The sequence below is a fragment of the Phoca vitulina genome, unplaced genomic scaffold, assembly GCF_004348235.1.
Source record: "Phoca vitulina isolate PV1807 unplaced genomic scaffold, GSC_HSeal_1.0 scaffold18, whole genome shotgun sequence".
NCBI lineage: Eukaryota > Metazoa > Chordata > Mammalia > Carnivora > Phocidae > Phoca > Phoca vitulina.
In genome coordinates this window covers 18378058-18404248 of record NW_022589721.1, presented here as the reverse complement: position 1 = coordinate 18404248, position 26191 = coordinate 18378058, and the positions used below count along the sequence as shown (strand labels likewise).

The 26191-nt window shown below is 37.8% G+C and overlaps 1 protein-coding gene across 4 annotated transcripts in view; it reads right to left on the bottom strand.

The window, feature by feature from the left end:
- The window catches only part of TBC1D31 (TBC1 domain family member 31), a 67545-nt gene that overhangs the window by 11952 nt on the left and 29402 nt on the right, over positions 1-26191 (bottom strand). For 3 of the 4 annotated variants that reach the window (XM_032415607.1, XM_032415604.1, XM_032415605.1), the window contains 11 exons: positions 23969-24145; positions 21230-21309; positions 21005-21151; positions 19271-19404; positions 13744-13877; positions 13242-13421; positions 11543-11775; positions 10943-11095; positions 9831-9966; positions 6165-6257; positions 740-880 (listed from right to left, as the gene is read on the bottom strand). In XM_032415607.1, coding sequence (XP_032271498.1) covers positions 740-880; positions 6165-6257; positions 9831-9966; positions 10943-11095; positions 11543-11775; positions 13242-13421; positions 13744-13877; positions 19271-19404; positions 21005-21151; positions 21230-21309; positions 23969-24145 — 1608 coding nt within the window. Of the gene's footprint in view, positions 1-739; positions 881-6164; positions 6258-9830; positions 9967-10942; positions 11096-11542; positions 11776-13241; positions 13422-13743; positions 13878-19270; positions 19405-21004; positions 21152-21229; positions 21310-23968; positions 24146-26191 lie in introns of those variants that run through there. The other variant, XM_032415608.1, reaches the window with a different exon arrangement.

Here is a 26191-nt window from a genome sequence, read left to right as displayed (position 1 = left end):
AAATATCCTCGGGGCACCTGGGTGGCTCAGTCGTTAAGCGTCTGCCTTCGGCTCAGGTCATGATCCCAGGGTCCTGGGATCGAGCCCCATATCGGGCTCCCTGCTCGGTGGGAAGCCTGCTTCTCCCTCTCCCACTCCCCCTGCTTGTGTTCCCTCTCTCGCTGTGTCTCTCTCTGTCAAATAAATAAATAAAACAAAAAAAAGAAAATATCCTCAAATGTGGCAGAAAAAAACCCAACTTTAAACAGCACTTCTAACACTTACTTGCCACTCTCCACTTTACTGAGTAATAGTTAATTAATATTCTACAGAATATACTTTGGAAATGCTGGCTTATATACCAGGCGAAGACCTGATGTTTTGCAACTAATCTAGTCAGGGACAATTTCTGAGACATAACACAGTAGGTTAGTATCTATAATGTTACTATTTCCCTTTTATTTTCTCCTAAGTCTTAAAATTCTTAGAGTATAAAAGATACATGTATATGTCTGGCAGTGAAGTGAGTAACCTGTAAAAATAATGTGAGATTCTAGGAACCGTGATAACTGAAGCAAAGAAATGAATTAATGCAACTTTATAGAGTTTAATGCAACTTTATAGAGTTTAATCTTGAATTTCTTTTTTTGAAAGGATGACAGATGCCGGGGGGGAGGGGCAGGGCAGGGGAAAATAAATATATAAAAGAATGACGGACCTGTCCCCCTCTCTATATACACTAAATTTGCCATATTTTTACCTTCTGAGTTTTTTGGTTCTGAGTTTGATCTGTTTCTATCAGTTTATGAAACATGTGTTCTTCAAGATCCACTTTTCGTCTAAAGGCATTTGCATCTTCTCTCATTTCTTTTGCAACAGCTTCCTGATTTCTAATAAGATTCTGTTAAAAAAAATCAATTGTAAAAAAAAATCACAAATCTATATAATAATGCTAGAACACAAAATGACTTTTTTTTTTCTAGAATACTAGCATACAAATAAAAAATTGGCATTTGATTTTCAAGTAAAAAGCAAACAGCAGTGACATCACGGAAAATACAAGAAAGGACCCCTGAAAATTCTCTCATCCAAAAAAGCATTGAGAACACGGGCCGACCAACTTTTTCAGAACTCTGAAATTAACCAAAGGCTTGCAGCAATTTGGGGAGCATTTACTCATAAAAATGGCTGAGTCCTTAACAAATACAAACAAATTAAAAAAAAAAAATGGCTGAGTCTTGGTAAGAAGAGTAACCCTTAGGGCATTTTTAACTTGCACTATCCCTAGTCCCACCCCACCCCTAAACTCTGCATTAGCCTTGAAAACCAGTAGCCTGGCAGCCAATGGAGGGGGTAAAGTGGAGTTGGAGCTCCTTCAAACTCTGTTTAACCTATTTGGTGGTTCTGGAAGAACCCACTCCCAAGGTTGTCTTTATCCGTCCTGACTCAGAACTCACTCCTTTGAACAGCCTTTTCCCTGGGGACATTTGCTGAAAAACATCGGAGGAAACTGTTGAATATCTTGGCTGCCTGAAGCAGTGGATCACAGTGTAAACCACAAGTTAATCAAAAAGATTTACAGAAAAAAATTGGAGAATCAGATGTCTGTAGGGGACTTTGAAAAGCTCTGATAGATTCCTGGGACCCTAAAAAGTCCATGTGCATGTGTAAGGCTGTACACATAGCAAGGGCTATGTGAACGCTCAGATCTGAGAAGGTCCTGGGCTCTCAAGTCTGGTGAACTGAGGTACTACACGGTCAGGAAGTGAAATCTAAGATAGAGTTGTAAACTACGGAGCTAAGTGTTGAAGGCATGCCCCAACATAGTGCACACAGAGCTCAAAGACTAGAAGTGTACTGGTTCAAGGCAACTATGGAAATCCGTCTGGTCACTAACACTGAGTAAAGACTTTAATTTAGTTCTATAAATTAATTTTTACAGAATTAATTCAGACAAGTCACTAAGTAAAGAGACAAGAAACCCCGAGGAGGGGGGAGAATCTGATTTTCAGAACTGCCACATTACAGTATTTAAAATATCTAGTTTTCAACAAAAAATTACATGAGATATTAAAAACCAAAAGAATGGCTCCACATACTCTGAATAGTTAACCACACGTTCTCCATTAACCACACATTCTCCAAAGAAGTTATAAGAATGGCCAATAAATACATGAAAGCATCACTACGTGGACTAGCATCATTAGTCATTAGAACAACGCAAATCAAAACCACAAGATACCACTTCACACCCAGTAGTATGGCGACAATCAAAAGGACAGACAATAACGACTGCTCACAAGAATGTAGAGAAATTAGAACTCTACACTCCTAGGTACATATCTAAGAGAACTGAAAATATATGTTCAAACAAAAAGTTGTACATGAATGTTCACAGTAGTACTACTCATCCTAGCCAAAAAGTGGAAACAACACCAAATATCCACCAATTGATAAAAGGATAAACAAAATGTGGTCTTATCCACACAATGGAATATAATTCAGCCACAAAAAGGAAGGAAGTACTCACTCATGCCACTACATGAATAAACCTTGAAAACGTTATGCTATGTGAAAGAAGCCAGTCACAAAAGACTATACATTGTATGATTTCATTTAAATGAAATGTCAGAATAGGCAAATCCATCGAGACAGTAAATAAGTGCTTGCCAGGGTCAAGGGACTGGGGAAGTGAGTGCTAAAGAGTACAGTGGTTGAAGAGAAGGATAGCAAACAGTATTCATGAAAATTTAAGTTAAAAAAGCAAAATACCAATTGTATGTACCAAATAATCTCACTTATCCTTATTAATAATATTAGCAGTTATTTTTCAATTTAGGGATTTATTTCTACTTTTCTAATTATCTACTGGCAACATAATTACCTTCATAATGAAAAATAAAAATGTTTTCCAGTGTTATGTAGAGAAGATATATGTATGAAGAATTTTATTGCCACAAATTGTAAAGCATTTAAACATCCAACGACAGAAAAAAGTTTAAATAAGTTATGGTTCATCAATATCTATTACAAATGACAACAAGATATGTAGTCATTTAGAAAAGGGATTTTATTAAGTAAAAAAGAAAAGCAGAATATAGAATCTTAGCTACTCCATAAAGAGGTAAAATGATGTATGTGTAGAGATTAGGGATTAGGAGGAAAACAGTGGAAATCTACAAACAGCGAAGAGGAAGGAAGACAAGGTGGTGGTTTAAAGAAGCAGACGGGGGAAGAAGTTGTCCATCCATTCTGTAAAATGGTAGAGCGTTTTAGGCCAAGGGGCAATGATGGGAAACTAGTATCTACCCAGCTCCTGCCAGTACCAGACACTGTAAGGGTGAAGGGTAACTTAGTAGCTGGAGTTATTAAAATCCTGCACATTCCAAAGGAAGGATTAGCCCTTGACCAGCTCTAAACCCCTGTAATCCCCTGCCTAAGAGTGTCTCTGTATGCCTGGGCCCTTGGGCTCTGCCAGGTAGTTTGTGCTAATCACGTGGCTTATGGTAGGAGCTGTAGGACACACTGTATCAGCCTGACCTCTGCAGAGCACGTGCACACTCATGCCTATGTGAGTGACTCCCAGTAGAACCCTGGATACTAAGACTCGAGTTGAGTTTGCCTGTTGGCAATGCTCTATATGTGTTGTCATACATCTTTGCTGGCAAAATTAAGTGCTATCTGTAGGACTCCACTGGGAGAGGACAAGGGGAAGCTTGTGCCTGGTCTCTCCCGGACTCTACCTTATGTGCCTTTTACCTTTGCTGAGGTGTTTTGTTTTTGTTAAGTAATCTCTACCCCCATCATGGGGCTCAAACTCATGACCCTGAGATCAAGAGTTGCATGCTCCACTGACTGAGCCAGCCAGGCGCCCCCTACCTTGGCTGAGTTTACTCTGTATCCTTTCAATGTAATAAACCATAACCGTGAGTATAACAGCTTTTCTGAGTTCTGTGAGTCCTTCTAGCAAATTGCTGAACCTGAGGGTAGTCTTGGGGAATCCTGTCACTGACATATAGATATTAATTCATTTAATCCTCATAGCAGTCTTGGCAGGGGTGGTCCTACGCCAAGGAGAATGTACATGTGCCTGAGAGAGAGACTGAGACAGAGGCCGAAATTGGACTTGGTGAAACAGGTTTCTAGGAGACGAAGGGGATGGAATCTGGGTCAGAGGTCAGTATGTGCTTGTTGGTTTATGCTTAATTTTATTCTTTTGTTAAAAAAAATTTTATTCAGGGGTGCCTGGGTGGCTCAGTCGTTAAGCGTCTGCCTTCGGCTCAGGTCATGGTCCCAGGGTCCTGGGTTCGAGCCCCGTGTCAGGCTCTCTGCTCCGTGGGAAGCCTGCTTCTCCCTCTCCCACTCCCCTTGCTTGTGTTCCCTCTCTCGCTGTCTCTCTCTCTGTCAAATAAATAAATAAAATTTAAAAAAAAAAATTTTTTTTTATTCAAATTAGATACATATGGGTATTGAGCATATATTTCCAATAGGGGTCATCACAATACTGTCTGTTTTCTGGGATATAATTTGTTTACAAACAGACGCAGTTAATCAAACTAATGTAAGAGCTAAGTTTGGCAGATAAAGTATTAATCACTAAAACTGATGAAAATGGCAGGAGCTGCACATCTAAATCTAATGGACCAGATAAAGTTCATAATTTTATAAGTTAGTTTTGTTGAGTAGGCTTGGTCTTCTCTAACTCTAATAGTTTGCTTAATAAATACTTTCCTCAAAAGAGGGCAAAAATGATAATGATCCATAGAAAGAAACTCAGCATTACTTCTGGGGCATTCCTGACCAAAGCGTGTAAGTTGAATTGTATCATGAGGAAACAACAGACAAATGCCAACTGAGGGACACTCAACAAAATATCTGGCCAAATGCTTCAAAAATATCAACATTGTAAAATATAAAGACAGACTCAGGAGTGGTGCCAACATAAAGGAGACTAAAGAGACATGACAACTGAGAAAATGGATTATCTGAGATTTTCTTTTGCTCTGAAGGACATTTTTACCACAACTGATAAAATCTGAATAAGGCTTATACAGTGGATAACAATAATTTGTTCATTTCCTGATTTTGATCATTGTTCTGTGGTCACGTGATGATTCCTTGGTTTTAGGAAATATACACTGAAGCATTTAGGGGGAAATGGGCATCAGGTTTGCAATTTTCTCTTAAAAAGTTCAGAACAAAAATTTATCTACGTGTGTACAAGTACATACAGAGAAAGAGAAGGATAATGCCAATTTAGCAACATGTTAGTATTTGAGAATCTGAGAAAAACATATTTGGAAACTCTTAGTATTTTTCTTGCAAATTTTATGTTAATTCTGAAATCATGCCCTGCTGGTGCCACCACCCACCTCCCCCAAAGAAAAGACAGTAAAAAGTAAATTTAGGTTTGGTCCAAATGAATTGAATCTAATTCAAAATCATAGGAGACTTAGTCAGGGTGTAAATCCCTGGCTCAGTTCTAGAAGTAGTTCAGTGTGGAACTTAAAAAGTGTTGTAGATACGAATGGATGCCATATGTTTTAAATCTTATTTAATGTGAATAACAATCATATGTTACCTGTTACATATTTGCAGTTATCACTTTCAAATTATCAATTTCAAAGTCTCACTTTAAAAGAAGCTGAAGGAAGTGAAAACTTACGGTTTCAACATTAAATAAATGAATAACAAAATGCTTTTCCCAAATAATAAATATTTATATTAACAAAATTCCTTTTTCCAGTGTCGTGGAAACTAAATTATATATTCTAAGAAGATACTTGATAATTTATTTCCAGGAGATTCAAATTTAAAGTACTTTACAGCTCTTGTCTGATTTACCTTACTTACAAAGATCCTTATGAAGTACTGGGTTAATTTTGTAGTCACTATCACACAGATACAGGAAAACTTAGTAAGCTGGTAGAAAATCGTGAGGCAAAATCTGGGACTTACATCTGGTACCTCAGACACTAGACTAAGTCGCTAAGAGAAACATGAATTAAAGAATTACAACAAACTGTACATTCAGACATTTTGGCTACCTTACAATCCTGGATGACACTATATTCTGTTTAAAAATAAATAAATAAAATGAACATTACAAAATCATGAATAAATACAATCTAAAAAGAGTTTGTACAAGCCCTGCTTCTCTCATGGTGGAAACAGATGATTTATACCTTCTCATAATGTCTTTTTTGTGATTCGAGTTCTAGATGTCTCATTTCTAGGTCTTTTGCTGTAGTAGCAATTTCTCGATCTCTCATGTGTACCTATGGCCAAACAACAAAGTGTGAACACCAAAAAGAATTTACAAGATAATTTCTGTTTAACAGTTTTAGTAATCTTGTAACCCAAACAACCCACTAAGAGTATTTTAAATAAGAAGTATTGGGTTTTGATACCAGTAACTGATAGTATATTAACATTCACTGTAGAATATAGGAATAATGCCTGAGTTAAAGTTAAAGCTTAATTTTCTAAAAAGGAAAGTACAATTACCATATGCTCATCTACTCAGGCTGCGAGAACAGACGGCAGTTCTTACCACACTATATCAGCCAATATTATGAGTTAGAAAAACTTGAGCAATTTAAATTTGCAGTGGTTAAAAATATAGAATGTTTAATCTTATTAAATATAACTATATTTAATGTTCTTTTTGATTAAATGGCTATACTTAAATTTTTTTTTAAAAGATTTATTTATTTTTTTAGAGAGAGAGAATGAGGGTGAAGGGTGGAGGGAGAGAGAGAATCTCAAGCAGATGCCCCACTGAGCACAGAGCCTGACATGGGGCTGGATCTCACGATCCTGAGATCATGACCCAGCCAAAATCAAGAGTCTGTCACCCAACCAACCGAGTCACCCAGGCACCCCTATATGACTATACTTTTATAAATTCAGTTTGACAACTAGTAACTCCAAGTTCAAATGTGCTCTGCTTGGACTTAGCTAATTTAAAGTTCACCGTTCATCAGATTTTGATTACTTGGAAACTTTTCACTCCTATACACTAGAGGGTTTGAATAAGGCCCTCTTTAGGTAGATAGAGAATCTTAGGAGCAGTCTTAAATAAATACTTGGCTGCCTAAAGTCTCCCATTTTTTGAGGAGTGATATGTGTTTCAGAAACAAAACAAACTATAACCCCATCTAACCCTATTCATTTATTCAGTAAACATTTAATGATTGTATTATTATTTGCATCTGTAAGTATTAGACATTGTAAAGATAAAAGATACATGATCAAATACCTATCACTGGAGAAACAAATAGTAAAAATGAAAATACAGTGGGGTGTACAAGAGGGACAAACATCTGAGAAGTAAATAAACCACTGACTGGCAACCAGTTTCACTTAAGGACGTTACTGGGAAGGCAGCTAGCTCAAAGTGGGGATGTTCGAGTTCCTGAAATAAGAGCAGTAAAAATGCCAACAGGCAGAGGAGAGGTTTGGCATAATTAATCATGCTTTTCAGGAATTTCAATTAGAGAAGCTCTTTTGCTTATGAATTTTTAGACAGACAAATAGCTTAGTGCCCGAGCAAACCCAGATCAACTTTGCTGACGCTAATGGATGTGCAATCACCCATGCGTGTCACCGTGGACTCAAGTCTTCCTGCTGGTGCTTGCGCTGTGAGGAGAAAAGCTCTGGCAGTTTAGCAGGTCAGAGCCCACTATCAGAATAGGGAGATGAAGGACAGGAGGCTGGAAGGGTAAGCAGAGGCCAGATCATGCAAACTGAAAGGCCTTTACAGGATTCTTTGACAAAAAATTGCCTTCACTATCTCAAAGAGTTTGGAATAAAGAGGTCAGAGTTCTAAGCCCATATTACTTTTGGAGAAGAACATATGCTCTTCTAGAATAATGAATTATCAACCTCATTTACTCAGTGAGATCATGAAAAGGAATCACAGCTTTCAAAAACCAATTTAAAATTAACTGGCTTCAAGCAAAACAAAAAGTATTATGCTATAAAAGAGATGACAGATTTTGAATACAGACGAATTCAAAATACTTTCAAAGATTGAAAAAAATACTTAGTATTTTACCAAAACTAGGTTTAAAACTCCCTAAATTAAATAAATTAAATAAATTCAATGCAATCCTAATAAACATGCCACCAGGATGGGGTGAGGTAGGGATTCAGAGTGATATAATTCTCCAAGTGTATGAGAATAGACTGCAGAGAACCCTGAAAAGGCAGACTAATAGTGGGAATGAGGCCCACTAGTTAGAAAAAGATTATGAAGCTGTTCAGGGTGGTGCTGGCTTAGGAGCAGACAGAGCAATGGAGGAGATAAGATATATAAGGGAATTTAACACTGAATAAACCAGCAGTTGGCAAATGACTTTGTTAATCAACAAATGGGTATGACCGTGTTCCAATAAAGCTGTATTTATGGATACTGAAATATGAATTTCATGTTTTTTAAAATGTCACATAATATTCATGTCATGAAATTATTGTTAGAATTCTTTTAACCATTTAAAAAGTCAAAGCCAGGGGCGCCTGGGTGGCTCAGTTGGTTAGGTGACCAACTCGTGATTTTGGCTCAGGTCATAATCTCATGGGTCATGGGACTGAGCCCCGTGTGCGGCTCCGTGCTCAGTGGGGAGTCTGCTTGAGATTCTCTCCCTCTGCCCCTACCCCCACTCACGCTTGCTCTCTCTTTAAAATAAATAAACCTTAAAAAAAAAGTGATCAGTCCAAATTGAGGTGTACTGTAAGTATAAACTGACTGCTAGACTGCAAGATTTAGTATAAGCAAAAAGTAAAACATCTCATAATGTCTTTATACTAATTACATATTAAAAAAATTGGAAAATATATCGAGTCAAACAAAATGCTATTAAAATGATTTCCTCTGTTTCTTACCTTTTTTTTTCTTATTTTTTTACATGTGGCTGCTATAAAACAAAATTGCCTATGTGGCTCACATCGTATTTCTACTGTCCCAAATGGCACAAACAGCCCATGTAAATTGAAAAGAAAAAAACTTGACGGAAAATGGACAAATATGGATATACAATTTATAGTTCTTCTACAAATGGAAGATAACTGGAGAGATATTTAACCTCACCAGCAAGAAAAAAAAGATAAAATATACAACTCCCACCTATGAGATTGGCAAATATTAAGACTGATGTACTCCAAATTGACTAGGGTATAAGCACTCTTCTATATACACTTAAAATAACTTAGGTAGGTTCATTTTTGGAGAATAATTTGGTAGGTCTTGGAATTTACTCAACAAAACTATGTGTGCAAGTACTCAAAGATTTGTACTGAGAATGTATAACCTAGCACCATCTTGTATAGCAAAGCACTGCAAACAACCTCAATGTCCAACAAACAGCAAAGGATTAAGTAAATAAACTATAACATAGCCACACAATGGAATACTACGCAGCCATAAAAAAGGAAAAAGCTCTATCATTTTTTCAGTTTATTTTGGGGACGAAATGACAAGAGTAGGGAAGGTCCATTTTTGACTCCCTGTATTTTATAATGAAAATTTTCTTATACTGGCCAGGTGCAAATTTTTATATTAAAAAAGGGCATTTCCCTTACTTCACAGTTAATGGTTCATTGATATTTCTATTTGTAGAGAAACGGTCACCAAGGACACTGGTCAAACTGACTAATTTTCTTGGCATTTCTAAATGTTTTTTGCTATTAGTGAAATTCGAAAGAGAAGAGGAAAAGCTGAAGGAAAAGTAAAAGTAAAGAGGCTATTTAGTATTCCCTGTGAATCCTAGCGAGGACATTTAACTTGAAGATAGGAGAGTAAATGGAGTAAATGGAGATCCTGCGTGAGCACTAAGATACGGATCATGAACCTTTCTCTCGATTTCATCGTCCAGTCTTCTTAGTTCCATTTCACGCTGATCTTGCTGCAGCTTCAGAAACCGCCTTCGTGTAGCATCTTGTAAGTGCATTTCCTTGACTTTCAGCTCTCTTTTCACAGAAGCTAGTCTTAAACACAAAATACATCAAGAGGAACACATAAACACATTTCCCAATATAGACGGAAGTGGAAAAATCGCATGTTTCACAACAGTGAAAGGCCCGCCGCTGACTTCGGCGCCCCTGCCCCAATCCCCTGGTGCTACTGTGGCATCCCGCACACGGAGGAATGATGCCCGTGGCTGCCTCCGTGGAAAGGACAAGCGTCCAAACGCAACTGGCTATGCTTTTCGTATTTAAAAGTTCCTAACAGGTCTACTCAGATCATCTTGGTGCAATCAATATCCTTTATCTGAAGGAAGAATGCCACAAAGTGCTCTGGGGTCACCAAAGATTATGTATGCTTTCTCTGCCAGAATTTTAGTACAAGGTTAATGCTCAGTTCAGTAACTGTGTTTAACCCACACTAGAAATCAGTTTCGTAAAATCCCAACAAGGAGTAAAACTCAGTAAACACTTACAGAAGTGAGGTTCTCCAACAATTAGGCTTAGTCTCAATGCTCATCCCATAATCTTAATTAATTTAAACATTTTGCTTTATTAATATACTTTTGAATAAGCATTTAATACTTCTTCCCCTATCCTCCAAAGTATGAGATGTATAATGAGATAATCATTTTATGTTCCAACTTTCAAGTCATACAGATATGTTTAAAACGCAATTTTAAAAATTCTGCTCCCCTGGAGGTGATTTATCCAGCACTGTGTTACAAAGCATTTTTGCCTATTGTACAATGATGCTTCCAATAATGTCCTCCAGGGCACATTAGACTTGTGTTACTTCTGAATAATTAGTGCAGTCAGAATTCCATTTCATATGCCAATTTTTTGAAATGTGGTAGATGCAGATTTGTTATTAGCTTAAATTTTTGCTTAATGGAAATGCCACAGCTGGGTAATGTTACGTATATAGAAAAGAAAGAAGAAAATAAAAATTATTCAACTAACTCACAAGTCCAGATTTTCTCAAAGTGGTAACACATACCTCTGTCTTTGCTGTATCATCTTTTCCTCCTCCTGTAAGAGCAATTCTCTCCTCGTTTCTTCGGCTTTACGAAGTAGTTCTTGTTTTTGGTACCAAGCTTCGTCTTCAACTCTCTGCTGGTCTACCTCAGCTTGCATATCTTCAACCATCTGCCTTAAGTAGGGAATACTTACTATTATATCCAGACACGGACAAGCCCCCACTACACACTTGTGATTATGCAAGGGTAAATTGCTATTTGCCTGTCAGACCTTGAACTACTGCCTTTCACTTTCATATTTATCTCATCCAAGTGGTAGAAAGCACCGAAAAGGATGCCCTATGTAAGTCTCACCAAGAAATGCAAACAAAGAAAAAAATTCAAACAAAGAAAACTGAGTAATTTAAGTCCAACCAAAACACAAGATGTATACCTGATTAATATGTCATTGTTTTACTTCTATATGCAAGAATTAAATATTTTTAAAGATATTCCCAGCCTTCAAACTCTGATTTTACACAAATACTTAGTAATTTACATGTGTTTTTCATAAAAAATTCTGTCTGTATTTATGACAGATTTTGCTACTATCACACAAAGAACAACTATTCCATGATTACCTCTCCCTCAGGTAGTCCAATTCATCAATCCTTATTCTTTCTCGCTCCTGTGTCTGATAGTCCACAATAAACTTTGGATATTGGTTAAATACTGGATATTGCCCTTTTGTCAAGGCCACAAAGACATGAAGCATGCTGTTGGGATGAATATCAGTAGGAGTGGTATCCATGAGATGATAGACTTCTCTAATGACAACGCTTATATCCAGGTTATTCCGATGATGAAAAAAATACTGTAAGAAAACTTTGTGTTGAAATTGTGATTTATCTAATAAAGCAGTTATGAGGGAGAAAATAAGAGTTTAAAAATTGTGAATTTATCTTTTCTTCCTTCCTTCCCTTCCTCCCTTCCTTCCTTCCCCCCTTCCTTCCTTCCCCCCACCCTCCCTCTCTCTCTCTTTCCTTTCTTGGCAAATTCACTGAAACTTTTCTTAACCCAAGTTTTAAAATGAAGAGTCAATTTCATATTTTCAAAGTCTAATAAGATTTCAAAACCAAACTTCTGAAATAATACTTTTTAAATTTTAACTCCAACAGAAGGCCTCCTTTATATTAGAAGAAGAACACTTCAACCAACAATGGAGCAAACTCTTCTGCTTGGATTTTTTCTTTGCAAAATCCAAAATAAATAAATTTGAAAATAAATTAGCTTGATTTGTTAAAAATATCTGAAATGTTTCCACACTATCTTGTTCTGTTGGCAGGTCCAAATTCTAAAATATATATAGATATGTATCTTGTGAACAGTAAGTAAAAATAAAGTTTGACAGGGGTGCTTGGGTGGCTTAGTCGGTTAAGCGTCCGACTCTTGATTTCAGCTCAGGTCATGATCTCGGGGTCATGAGATTGAGCCCCTCGTTAGGCTCTGTGCTCAGTGGGGAGTCTGCTTGAGATTCCTTTTCTCTATCTCCCTCTGCCCCTCCCCACCCGCTCTCTCTCTCAAATAAATAAATGCTTAAAAAAAGAAAAACTAAAAACCTTTAAAAAAATAAAGTTTGACAGGAACCACTAAATAAGTAACAAACCCAATTCATCCTGTTTACCAAAAGAATCTCTCCTTTTATTTTTTATTTTTATTTTTTTAAGATTGTATTTATTTATTTGAGAGACAGAGAGAGAACACATTCGAGCGGGGCGAGCGGCAGAGGGGGAGTGACAAGCAGACTCCCCGCTGAGTGCGAAGCCCGACTTGGGGCCCCATCCCAGGACCTTGAGATCATGACCTTAACCAATTGAGTCAGACACTTAACCAACTGACCCTCTCCTTTTAAAAACCTCCTCTAACGCTTTCAAGTAACCTTCCTGCCATATCTCAAAATTCTCAGAGTAACCATTTCATATGTGTAATAAGCATCCAGATTGTCACAGACTGGATGGATCACTGATAAAACCACCCAAGGAATTAACAAGGACTCAACTGGTAAACATCCTTTACACAGGGAACAAGCGCTAAGCTCCAGTATTACCGTGTTTCTTTTCTGAAGCTACGACTTGAAGACAAATAGCGTGCTGTGATTGTCTGTTGGATTGTCGACCAACAACGTCAGAGTAAGGGTGTGACTGGTACACCTTGCTCCCCACCCCATTACTCCCACCCGGCACCAGAACCTGACATGCACAGGTACTCAATAAATGTATCCGTTCTTCAACGGGAATAAATGAGACTTGAGAACTGCGACTTAAGAACAAGGATATTTACCTCAAAATCATCTTTAAGACTGCAGTTGAGCAAAGGAGCTCTAGAGCATATGTTGTAGGCTACCACAGTCATCAGGAGGAACGAAGGATGGTTGGAAAAGACATTATCAAACAATTTTAGCCACTCCTCTCTTGTCAGTACTTCTGAAAAAACAGTTTCAAGAAGAGGCCATGCATACAGCTAAAATAAATAAGGAAAAACTTATTAGTTTTCTATGGAAAAGTCATTAAGTCCTTGCTAATACTCTCTTACATTTGAGGTAGCTGTTAAAACCATTATATTCAAAACAATTCTGAAAAGAACTGCCTTAATATGGACCCTTCTTTATAGACTTTTGGGAAAGCAGTTTAATGAAGAAAAAGAATGGAATACTGTTAAAAATACAAAAGGTAGTATGTTCTTTTATTATACTCTTCCAAGAAAATTCTGTCTTATTTAATACCAGAACCAATGTTAGCTTCCAAGATTAGTCATGTTATCCTAAAAACCTCACACTTCTTACCTGGGAAGTTATGTCATGATTTATGAAGTGCTGCAGCAGGTCTTTGTCGTGGAATGCCAAAACATTTTCTATCATACTGAGAATATTGATGGGAGGGTTAGGGAAATATTCAAACCAGTGTTGACACCAATTGACTATGAAGAAAAAAATTGAAAATCTATCTTTACCATTCTATATTATCAAAGGATTCTGCAATTCTTACATGAATCCACTCTATGTCCTCAATATGCCCATTAATAAAGAAAACATGATAACTCTTTAAGTTCTAGAACCATCGATTTTAAAGTTGCATCATGTTAACATTGTATTTTAGGTTTATAGAATTGCCCAATTTCTTCAACTGAGAGCAGTCAATGAGGAAGTGTCCATTAAAACAAACAGAACTTCCCAAAGTATTCCTGATCTTCCTGTAGGGCGCTCTGCTTCCTGCTTCGCCTGGTTAACAAAATGACCCTTCTACAAAAGATTCCTTCTTAAGTCTTGACAATCTCCTAAAATCTACTCAAATTCATACCTAATCAAAATTAGAAAAGTTTATAAGAAATGTCCAAAATTACTAATTTTTTTTGAGAGAGCGTGAGGGGGGGGGTGGGCAGAGGGAGAGAGAGAATCTTAAGCAGACTCCACGCCCAAGGTGGAGCCTAACACCATGACCCTGAGATCATGACCTGGGCCGAACCCAAGAGTTGGACGCTTAACCAACTGAGCCACCCAGGCGCCCCCAAGATTATATTCTTACACATCAATAGCAACACATAAAAACAAATGGGCATGTATCATACCCCTATCCATTAAATGTTATAATAGCAGAATAAACACGTCCCTATTACCAGGACAAGAGTGACTGTTCTACGGCCGTGATAACAACCACCAGAATTGGTTTTAAATCTAAGCCATCGACAACTTATTCAGTAAACCTGACTTTGAAAACCAACCAGTGATGGAGGGATTCTCTGAAAGTCAGCAAGTGGAAAGCAGAATCTATTCTGCTCAAGATGCTTCTACATCTCACGTTAACTCACTGAGTAACCACTACAACCCCCAAAACATTCTCCTAAAAACGCTGGTAAGATCAGTTAGTTTCACTCAATGTACTACATCTAATCACCACAGCCCTCCTTAATTATTGAATTCGGATTTTTATTTTAAACACTGAGTTGTGGTTCCATCCTTCGACAATAAGATCTCCTTTCTCATATTAGCAAAAGGAGGCTTAGATCGGCAGAATTTTGGATTATATCTGGTTATAAAGGGCCTACTAATTCCAGAAGTCAATTATTTATTAGTAAGTAAATGTGAGGTAATAATTGAGGCATAAACTCTTGCAAAAACTAAGCTTTGAAAGAAATTATTTCAGCTTCTTTAACTGCTGCTCTTAACTTTAAAAGAAAAACCCAACACATGCTAAGTGTCTATCATGTCTCAGATACTGCTAGTCCTAGGAATTTTAAAACACCACACACACACACACACACACACACACACACACACACAGCTCAGATTTTTATAACTAGTCTTCATCAAGAGAACACAGTTCTCAGTTAGGCATGAGGGAAACCCTGCTTTACACGGTGTTTGCCTTCTCGTCTTCTGTTCTGCATGGTGTCACCACAACAGAAGTATGGGTAGAGGACCCAGAGACAGAACTCACCGGAGAAGAGGATAAAGAGAAAGAACTGTGTGGAGATCCTTGGCTAAACCGGAAGAACTCCCTCTTGGTCATAAAAGAGACTGTAAAGAGTGCTTAAAGATGACTTTTATAAACATATCCCAAAGGACTGTATTCCTTTTTCCCAGGTCCCAACTAGACTGTAAACCTAAAAAGCCAGAACAACGGTGTATCGCAAGCAATGCTAACATTTAGTTGGAGCTCAGTAAATGTTTCTTGAATAAAACTAGTTTGAGACCCTTGGTGAAAATTCACAGCTACTCATGCTGACCATGATGGATCTTTTAGATTTAAATTTCAGGCTTAGAAGAGAAAATCAATTCCTCAGCACATAATCATACTCCAGCGATATAACAAGATTTTACTGGAAATAAAAAATAGTTTTGCACGCTTACCTACATATAAACAGCTTTTCTTAGGGTAAAATATCATTTGCCATTTTAACCATTTTTAAGTATGCAATTCAGTGTCAATAACTATATGCACAATGTTGTGCAACCATCACTATTTGCAAAATCCTTCCCCAAACAGAAATTCTGTACCCATTCAGGACTAGCCTCCCATTTCCACCTCCTCCAACTCCTGGTAACCTCTAATCTACTTTCTGTGTCCATAAATTTGCCTATTTGAAATATTTCATATAAATTTGTCCTTTTGTGCCTAGCTTTCAGGGTTTATTCCTTTATATGGTTAAATCATATTCCATCGTATATTATATATACTATATACATAGTTGATCCATTCATCTGTTAGCAATGATGATAACATGATGATGACAATACTTGGGCTGTTTCCACCTTTTGGCTATTGGGAATAACGCTACCATGGATAGTCACATACAAGTATCTGTTTGAATCTCTGTTTTCAATTCTTTTTTTTTTTAAAGATTTTATTTATTTATTTGACAGAGAGAGAGATAGCGAGAGCAGGAACAGAAGCAGGGGGAGTGGGAGAGGGAGAAGCAGGCTTCCCGCCGAGCAGGGAGCCCGATGTGGGACTCGATCCCAGGACTCTGGGATCATGACCTGAGCCGAAGGCAGACGCTTAACGACTGAGCCACCCAGGCGCCCTCTGTTTTCAATTCTTTTGGTAATCCCTAAGAGTGCAATTGCTGGATTATATGATAATTTTATGTTTAACTTTTTGAGGAACTGCCAATTTTCCACAGTGACCACCATTTTACATTTCCAGCAATGTATGAAGGCTAGAATTTTTCCACATTCTTGCCAACACCTATTTTTTTCCTGTTTTTAAATTATAGCCATCCTAGAAGGTATAAAGTGGTATCTCAGTGTGGTTTTGATTTGCATTTCCCTAATAACTAATGATCCAGAGCATCTTTTCATGTACTCATCAGCCATTTGTGTATCTTCTTTGGAGAAAAGTCTAATCAAGGCCTTTGCCCATATAAAAATTGGATTATTTATCTTTTTGTTGTTGAGTTGCTTCTTTTCCTTTTAAAACTCCGAGTGTTATTGCCAGGGTAAACTAGTATAACCCCCCCCTTTTTTTTTTTTAAGATTTTATTCATTTGAGACACAGAGATGCAGAGAGAGAGAGAGAAAGCATGAGCAGGGAGAGAGGCAGAGGGAGAGGGAAAAGCAGGCTCCTCCCTGAGCCAGGAGCCCGATGTGGGGCTCGATCCCAGGACCCTGGGATCATAACCTGAGCCGAAGGCAGACGCTTAACCATCTGAGCCACCCAGGCGCCCCTAGTATAACTCTTTTAAGGAATCAATTAGAATATTCATATTTTATGACTTAACAATACCAATTCTAGGAATTGACCAAGAGAAAATATTATACATATTTATATGTGAAGATAGTTGTAACACTGTTTCTTTAGGTAAAAGTTAGAAATAACTTAAATGTCCAACAACAGATTAAACTAGTACATTCACATTATAGAATATTAGAGTCATAAGGGGGAAAAAAAGAATATTAGTCAACAAAATATTTATAGGGGCGCCTGGGTGGCTCAGTCGTTAAGTGTCTGCCTTCAGCTCAGGTCATGATCCCAGGGTCCTGGGATCGAGCCCCGCATCGGGCTCCCTGCTCGGCGGGAAGCCTGCTTCTCCCTCTCCCACTCCCCCTGCTTGTGTTCCCTCTCTCACTGTCTCTCTCTCTGTCCAATAAATAAAATCTTTAAAAAAAAAACAAAACAAAAAAAACCCCAAAATATTTATAAAGTTTATAAAAAGAGAAATGTACCTAACATTTTATTTTATTTTTTATTTTATTTTATTTTTTTGTACCTAACATTTTAAATAAAAAGTAGTATAGGGGCGCCTGGGTGGCTCAGTCAGTTAAGCGTCTGCCTTCAGCTCAGGTAATGATCCCAGGGTCCTGGGATTGAGCCCCGTGTCGGGCTCCCTGCTCAGCAGGAAGTTGGCTTCTCCCTCTGCCCCTCCCTCTAGCTCATGCGCTCTCTCTCAAACAAATAAATAAAAAATCTTAAAAAAAAAGTAGTATAATTACAAAAATTTTAAAAACTGCTTAAAAAGTATGGAAAAATTATTTAAAAAAAAACTAATGGTCTAGCAATTGGGGGACTAAACTATGATACACCTATATGATGGAATATTATATTACACAGTTATTATATATTATATTAAACAAATTATGTTTTTCAAGAATATTTAATGATTTGGGGAAAATGCTCTTATAAGAAATTCATCAATATATTATATCAAAGATTATCAATGAGGAGGAGGAACATTGGTGAATTTTCTTTTCTTTGTATGTTTTCCTATATTTTCTCCAATCAGTAAAAAATTTATCAAAGCAAATATAATGCAATTAAATGAACAAAAAAACATAAAGAGAAATACACTATAATATTCACAATATGTATGCTTGAATCTTTTTATTTCTACTTTTAAAAATTTTACTGTAATTACAGTTAAGTGCTTATCTCCTTTGTATAAGAAAACCTTTTAAAGCAACTTAAAATACATATAAAATTGGTTATTTTTGTTAAACCAATCTATAACTGGATTCAGCTTATTGACCTAATTATACGAATATGAAAAAAAGGACTCACTTTTCAGAGTAGATGCTGTTGACGGCAAGGGTAAACACAACGGCTCGCAGCACAGGCTGGAGTCTGCCTGGGTCAAACCCTCGTTCTGCCACCAACCTACCCTTGGGAACTTAAGCTCTGTGTGCCTCAGTTTCCTCAGTTATAAAAAGAAAATAACAACGCCTACCTCATAGGACTGTTGTAAGATTTAGATAAGTTAATAAAGGCAAAACACCGAGAACGGTACCTGGCACACGGGAAGTTCTCAAGAAATGTTTGCTCTGGATGCTGAGAACGAGGACGGCAGTTAGCAGCTTCCACAACGGGCACTGTGTGCTAAATCCCTTACGTACTTACTACAGTCCTATGAATAATAACTGACTTTCAGTAAGTGAAGCATCTGCTTCCTTCTTACCTTTTCTTTTTTTTAAAGATTGTTATTTATTTGAGAAAGAACGTGCGTGCGCACACAAACAGGGATGGGAGGGGCTGAGGGAGAGGCAGGCTCCCCGCTGAGCTCGGAGCTGGATGCGGGGCTCCATCCCAGGACTCTGAGATCATGACCTGAGCTAGACCCTTAACCGACTGAGCCACCCAGGCGCCCCTGCTTCCTTCTAACTAACAAAATCTAACCTGTAACGGTATCTTCTAAAACGCAACTATCCAAATTTTCTTGTAAATAGAAAGGTTTATGTATAATGTCCGAACTGTCCATTCCGTGCTCTCTATCTGATGGTTCAACACCAGAACTGTTAAATGTTACAAAGCTGCAAAGACGTCACAAAAATATACAGGAAATCCACTCTTGGTTTCATTATTTAATACTTACGTACTTACTTATGAGAGTAGCAATAACTTCAAAACAAATGAGCTGGTTGTTCTGGAATAATTTTACAAATGGAAATGCCAAGAGCGGAAGATATGGTGTGTCGCTAAAGATGGCAGACCAGTGAGCTAATGCAGATAGGGTTCTGTGAATCAGGTAAGGAGATAAAGACCAGAAAACAGTTTATTATTAAAATTTGACTAAATAATATATTCACCTGATAAAAAATTTGCTATGGAAGGTATATTTGATGAAAATTCTCCCTCCTACCTTTATCATCTAGCTTACTTCCCCAGAACCACTGTTAAAAGTAGAGATCCTTTTTTAAAAAATAGAAAGGTTGGTATAAACATTGTTTTATACCTTGTGTTTTCCACTTAATAGTATCTTGGAAACAGTTCATTTTCACTAGATGTGGAGCTTTGATACACAAGATAGTTTCGTATAGATACACCTTAATTTCTTTAACTTGGCCTTACTGGGCATTTAAGTTGTTTCTAATCCTTTATAAATAATGCCATGCTTATTGTTTTATTTACATCATTCTTCATGTAGGAATATAGATTTGGATAAATTCCTAGAAGTGGAATTGCTGAATCAAAAAACATGTGCATTAATTTCAATAGCCAGTGCCAAATTATTCTTTGCAAAAATAGTGGCTATTCACATTCTCATTAGCAGAGTAAAGGGATGCCCATTTTCTCTCTGGCCAATGTGTTTTATTATCAACCTTCTTTTTAAACCTTTAGTCTAGGTGAGAAATGGTATTTCAATGTGGTTTTAAATATATATGTGTATATATATTTTCAATGTAATTTTAATTGGCATTTATTATAAGGGAGGTACAGCATCTTTTCATGTCTAAGAACCATATCCCCAGCTATGAACTACACATTCAATCCTTTTTCCATTTTTTATTCATTGGTCCTTTCCATGCTCATTTAAATGAATACTTCATATAGAAACCAGTCTTTTATTTGTCCTATGTTTTGTATCTACCTTCTCAGTTTTACATATGTCTCTGGGGAATTTTTTTACATGTAGAGATTCATGTTCATAGCAATCTCTTTCGGATATGTCAAGTTTAAAAAGGCTTGCCTTACTCTAGGGCTATAATTCTCCCATATTTACTTCTGATACTTTCAAGGTTTCCCTTTTTTTTTAAACCTTTTGTTTTGAGATAGTTTTAGGTTTACAAAAAGCTGTAAAATCAGTAGAGAGTTCCTGTATACCTTTCACTCAAATTACTCTGTTAACATCTTGCATAAATATAGTACAATTATCAATACTAGGAAATTAACATTGGTACTGTGCTATTAACTAAATCAGACTTCATTCAGATTTTATCATTTTTCCCATTTTGCTGTGTCATTTTTTCATTTTGCCAATCTAGGATGCAACACTGTATTTCTTTGCTAAGTCCCCATAGGTTCTTCCAATGTGGAAGCTCCCAGTTTCTTATCTTTTGGACACTGACATTTTTGAGGAATACCACATAGTTATTTTATATATTGTCCCTCAATGTTTTCTCACAATTTTAGAGTGAGGTTATAAATTTCTGGCAAGAATACCAAAAAGTGATGTACAACATACTGATGTGTATTATTACTGGTGATTTTAAATCTGACTACTTAGTTAAGGTGGTATCAGCCAAGTTTCTCTACTATAAAATTACTATCTTCCTGTTTGTAATTAATAAATATCTCTAGGAAGATACATATATTGCTGCAATATACCGAACATACCTCTGTAATACTCTGAGAAGTTTCCTGCTTTTGATGGGGTATTTCTTCTGAAGGTTGAGAAATGCCACATGAACACCCTTATCTTCCAGGCTGCTAAATGCCGTATGGTTTTCAGGCAGTTGTAGAAGAGAACGCCAAATGAACATTCTGGAACAAAAACGTAATTTTAACCAAGAAAAATTTGGGGGGTAAAATTGATTTAACATGAAAGAAAGTAAATTTTACCTGTATTTCATTGGATATTCACCATAGCCTTTTAATAAGACTTGTAAACGCTTTTTGTTTAAGCCATCGGACAACTCATTCTTAAAAAAATAAATAAATAAATAATATCAGTAAGTGACATAATCACAAAACTGAAAAGGTAATCTAGCCCACAGTGGCTTTCCAGCTTTACTTACTTATGTATTTAAAGATTTTATTCATTTATTTATTTATTTTAGAGGGGGGAGGAATGAGCAGGGGGAGAAGCAGAGACAGAGGGGGAAAGAATCTCAAGTAGACACCACGCTGAGCATGGATTCTGATGCGGGGCTCGATCTCACGACCCTGAGATCATGACCTGAGCTGAAACCAAGAGTCGGGACGCTCAACCAACTGAGCCACCCAGGTACCCCGTGGCTTTCCAATTTTAGAACACTACACGCAGTAAAAAAATATTTTTACAACATGGGACTCTCTATTTTCTCTCTCTCTCCAGTGCGCATGTGCACAGCGGATAAAGTTCATGACACATCACCCTAGACCTGGGTTTGGCAAGCTTTTTCTGTAAAGGGTCAGAGAGTAAATGTTTTAGGCTTTGTGGGTCAAGAGATAAAATCAAGGACATTATGAAGATACTTAAAATGTAAACATTTAAAAATGTGACACTTATTCTTAGCCGGAGGAGCCAGATGTGGCCGGCGGGCTGCCACCTGCTAATCCCAGCGGCAAGAGCAACGCGTCCTGCTATTTTCTTCCTTCTTCCTCTCCCCACCCTTCCACTTTTTTCCCCCTTCTTACTTTTTTTTTTTATTAAGATTTTATTTATTTATTTGACAGACAGAGACACAGCGAGAGAGGGAACATAAGCAGGGGCAGAGGGAGAGGGAGAAGCAGGCTTCCCGCCGAGCAGGGAGCCTGATGTGGGTCTCGATCCCAGGACCCTGGGACCATGACCCGAGCCGAAGGCAGATGCTAATGACTGAGCCACAGGTGCCCCTCCCCCTTCTTACTTTTAAGTCAATTTTTATCTTAATGGAAAATTACTTTATAGATTTGGGGATGATAAAGCCATTTTCAGAGATGACCTCGTTTGATGCTAACAACTCAACGAAACAGATGGGATGTTGTTTTTTCTTTGAGAAAAAGGGTAAGTCAGAGCTCAGTGACACAAACCTGATCAGTAAGTCTTGGCTCAAGACTCAAAGCCAGATTTTCTGACTTGGTTCAATGCCCCTTTTTTTTTACCATAAAAAACAGGTAGTCCAATGTAAGAGGAGGTAAAGGGAAAACCCAAGAGGATGGTGAATGAAGATCCCCCTTTGAGAGCCATGCGCCAGAGACTGAAGGCTGGGGCAATAGGATCTAGGAAAGAGACATATTCATTCCCGTCATCTGCAAGACACCTGCTGCCACTAGAACCTCTTTGTAAACAAAGATAAAATGCCCAGGTGGGTTTGGCTTGAGTTTTATCTGTTCTTATCTTGACCACGTACAGATGAAGTTCCTGCTTCCCCGTCCATAACCCGACGCCAAGATTAGTGGACGAAATGCATTTCACCCTGAACAAGGGTTCTACTTGGACCTACTCCTTACAGCCGGCTGCGGATTGCTTAGAAGCAGCCCACTCCCTGACACATTTCTGTAGGATTTCCGAATTTGACTCACACTAGAGCACTGCCAGATGCCCTGATGGTGGTGCCTCTTTTATTTCGCAGAAGGCAACTGTGATCATGCCCTCCGTTTTCTCAGAAAAGCCTCCTATAAATTCTCAGGAAAGCTGAGGTCAGACCATGTCTCAGAGCTATCATTCAGCCTATTTTCTCAGTCCCTGAACAGGAACAATATTGTCTAATCTTTACACAGCTAGACTTGTGCCTGCTAGTTAGCTTTTTAAAACTAACCAATATTTTTGGAGGGGAGCTTGGTGGGGGGATGGGATAATTGGGTGATGGGCATTAAGGAGGGCATGTGTTGTAATGAGCACTGGGCATTGTATGTAATGAGCAACCGATGAATCACTAAATTCTACCCCTGAAACTAATAATACACTATATATTAACTAAACTGAATTTATTTATTTATTTAATTTTAAAAAAATTTTATTTATTTATTTGACAGAGAGAGATAGCGAGAGCAAGAACACAATCAGGGGGAGTGGCAGACGGAGAAGCAGGCTTCCCGCCGAGCAGGGAGCCTGATGCGGGGCTCCATCCCAGGACCCCGGGATCATGACCTGAGCTGAAGGCAGATGCTTAATGACTGAGTCACCCAGGCGCCCTGTTTATATTCCTTTTTAAAAAATGTATTTACTTATTTAAGTAATCTCTACAGCCAACGTGGGGCTTGAACTCACGACCCCAAGATCAAGAGTCACATGCTTTCCTGACTGAGCCAGCCAGGCACTCCAGGATATTTTATTTCTTCTGCTTATACGAAGTTTCAATGTGGGATGAGTATCTGCCGTATACAGCGCATCTCAGTCCAGACTAGGCGCATCTCAGGTACTCAGTAGTCCCATGTGGCTAGTGGCTAGCGTACTGGACAGTGCAATTCTATACTATTTGACTTCTTTAAAAATCATAAACATGTACTAATTACATACTTAAAATTTAGAAGGCACATTATAATTTCAGCTACAACTTCTCCTTTTCTTTCCTTTAACTTCTAAGAGAGGGAAGAGTGATGATGGCCTAAGGTATCATCAATCTTGTCCACAGCAGAGTCATGACAAACAAAAATGTAATTATAATATATTCTTACCTCTTTATTTTCAAAACTACCAGCCAGGTCTTGCTTTAGTATTCTGGTTTGTATTTTGTTTTCCCTTGATTTTGCTGGCCGCTGTACTCTTCCTGTTGTTACTTTTATCTTAAGGTCACCAGAATTCAGTTTACTCTTGGGCAAATCTTCAATCACTTTCACTAAGGGAGGAGGTGGCTAAAAGGGAGAAAAAATAAAATCTAGTGGCTATCCTTGGAAAACAGACCTGTCCATGTAGGATTTACAAAATTTGTTGTGATCAATTTCATAATGTGCCTTAACATACATCATTATTCTTCAAGCAAAAAGTGTACATAAAATATCCAAGAATGTTTCCTTGTCATTAAATCAAAACAAATTTCTGCCAAATTCCTTTGAAGAACACAATAAAGATACATGATTAACAACAATAGAGAATTATCCCTTGAAAGCTGGCCTTCAATCATAGTATATCAATCCATTTTTTTAAAAGATTTTATTTATCTATTTGAGAGAGAGAGCATGAGAGAGAGCGAGCGAGCATGAGTGGAGGTGGGGGGGCAGAGGCAGAGGGAGCAGTAGACTCCCCACTGAGCAGGGAGCCCAATGCAGGGCTTGATCCCAGGACCCCAGGATCATGGCCTGAGCCGAAGGCAGATGCCCCAATCCATTTTTTTTATACTTGCGCGATAAAGTTAGTAGTTTGGTGATAATCAGCACAGAAGGCACATTTGGACGTAGGGCCCTCCTAGAACGGGGAGAGAAGCACCCTAATATTCTTTGGGCTCAAGTGAATTTCTCTGAGGGAGTTGTCAAATGACATTCCTCTAGAGGCATGGGACGCCTGCCTCTGTCCCTGGCTCCACAGAGAAGGCTGTTAGTCCCCTATGGCATCAACAGCTTAACGGGCAATTTGGACAGCACCACTTAGAGTCTTAATCCTCATTTCTATGGGAAAATAAGAAGAAAACTAGCCCCAACAATTTACTTAAGGGAAAATGATACACTAACACATTTTCTCTATGAATAATACCACTTTAAAATCAAAAGATCTTCCTTTTTCAAAGGAAATGAGCAGATAAGGTAACTCAGGCTTCCCGAGTTCTAAATATTAATGAAAGTACAATGACTTTCACAGACCATTTAAATGTTTGAGGCCTTCATTGCTAAAAGTTTCCTTAGTAATTAGCCCAGACCCAAATCAAAGACTAGGTGGATGTGTGATTTTTAAGAATTTTTTCTGGAAGCCAAAGTGTCAATTCCTTTCATATGAAAACAGAGAACAACAACACAGGGAAGACCCCATATGTCCAAATGAACACATTAGATTTCAGAAAAACACGTTGGACACAGTACCTCGTATTCCCATTGTCATGAAAGCCAGCACAGTGATCTTCCAAGGTAATGTCTAATGAAAATGAATCACCACTCCTCAGGAAAGCTCTCTGAAAAGGATACCAAACTTTTTGACCTCTTCCCCTCTCACTCCCAAAAGAATAAAGCAGAACAAAGCAAACATCTTGACCCTTTTTCATAACATAGACTACTAAAAGGCTACTTTGAGGTTTCAGAGATTTTTCTCATGTTATCTTCAGAGGTTTAGGACTTCTGCTTTTGAAATCTGCAGCCTACTGTCTGAGTCCAAAAAAGTCTTCCCTGGGGCGCCTGGGTGGCTCAGTCAGGTTACACGGTTGACTTCAGCTCAGGTCATGATCTTAGGGTCCTGGGACTGAGCCCTGTGTCAGGTCTGTGCTTGGTGGGGAGTCTGCTTCTCCCTCTCCCTCTACCCTCCCCCCAACTCCCCGCTCATGCTCTCTCTCGTGCTCTCTCTCAAATAAATAGAATCTTTAAAAAAAGTCTTCCCTATTGCCAACTGCAGTGTGATGAATACATAACACTGTAAAATGTATACAGTAGGTAATGTGTATTAACACATGGCATAGATACTAAATTTTTTTTTAAATTATTATAAAAAGCATTTAAAGTTGTAACTGTTTCTATAAGATTTTTTAAATGGTGTTTTTCTCGGATACATGGTCATTTATTCACATCTAGAAAAAAACATAAGGATAATGGAAAGTATAACAATAGCTCTGACCAAAAAAAAAAGTATGATGGCCACCTATTCTATGATTCAATTTTTCAATTCTTTATCTATGAAATGCAATTAGAAATGGTCTGACTTCTAAATATTGCCCATCTTTCTAACCTCAATCCATTCTTCCCAATCTTTATTAAAATTTT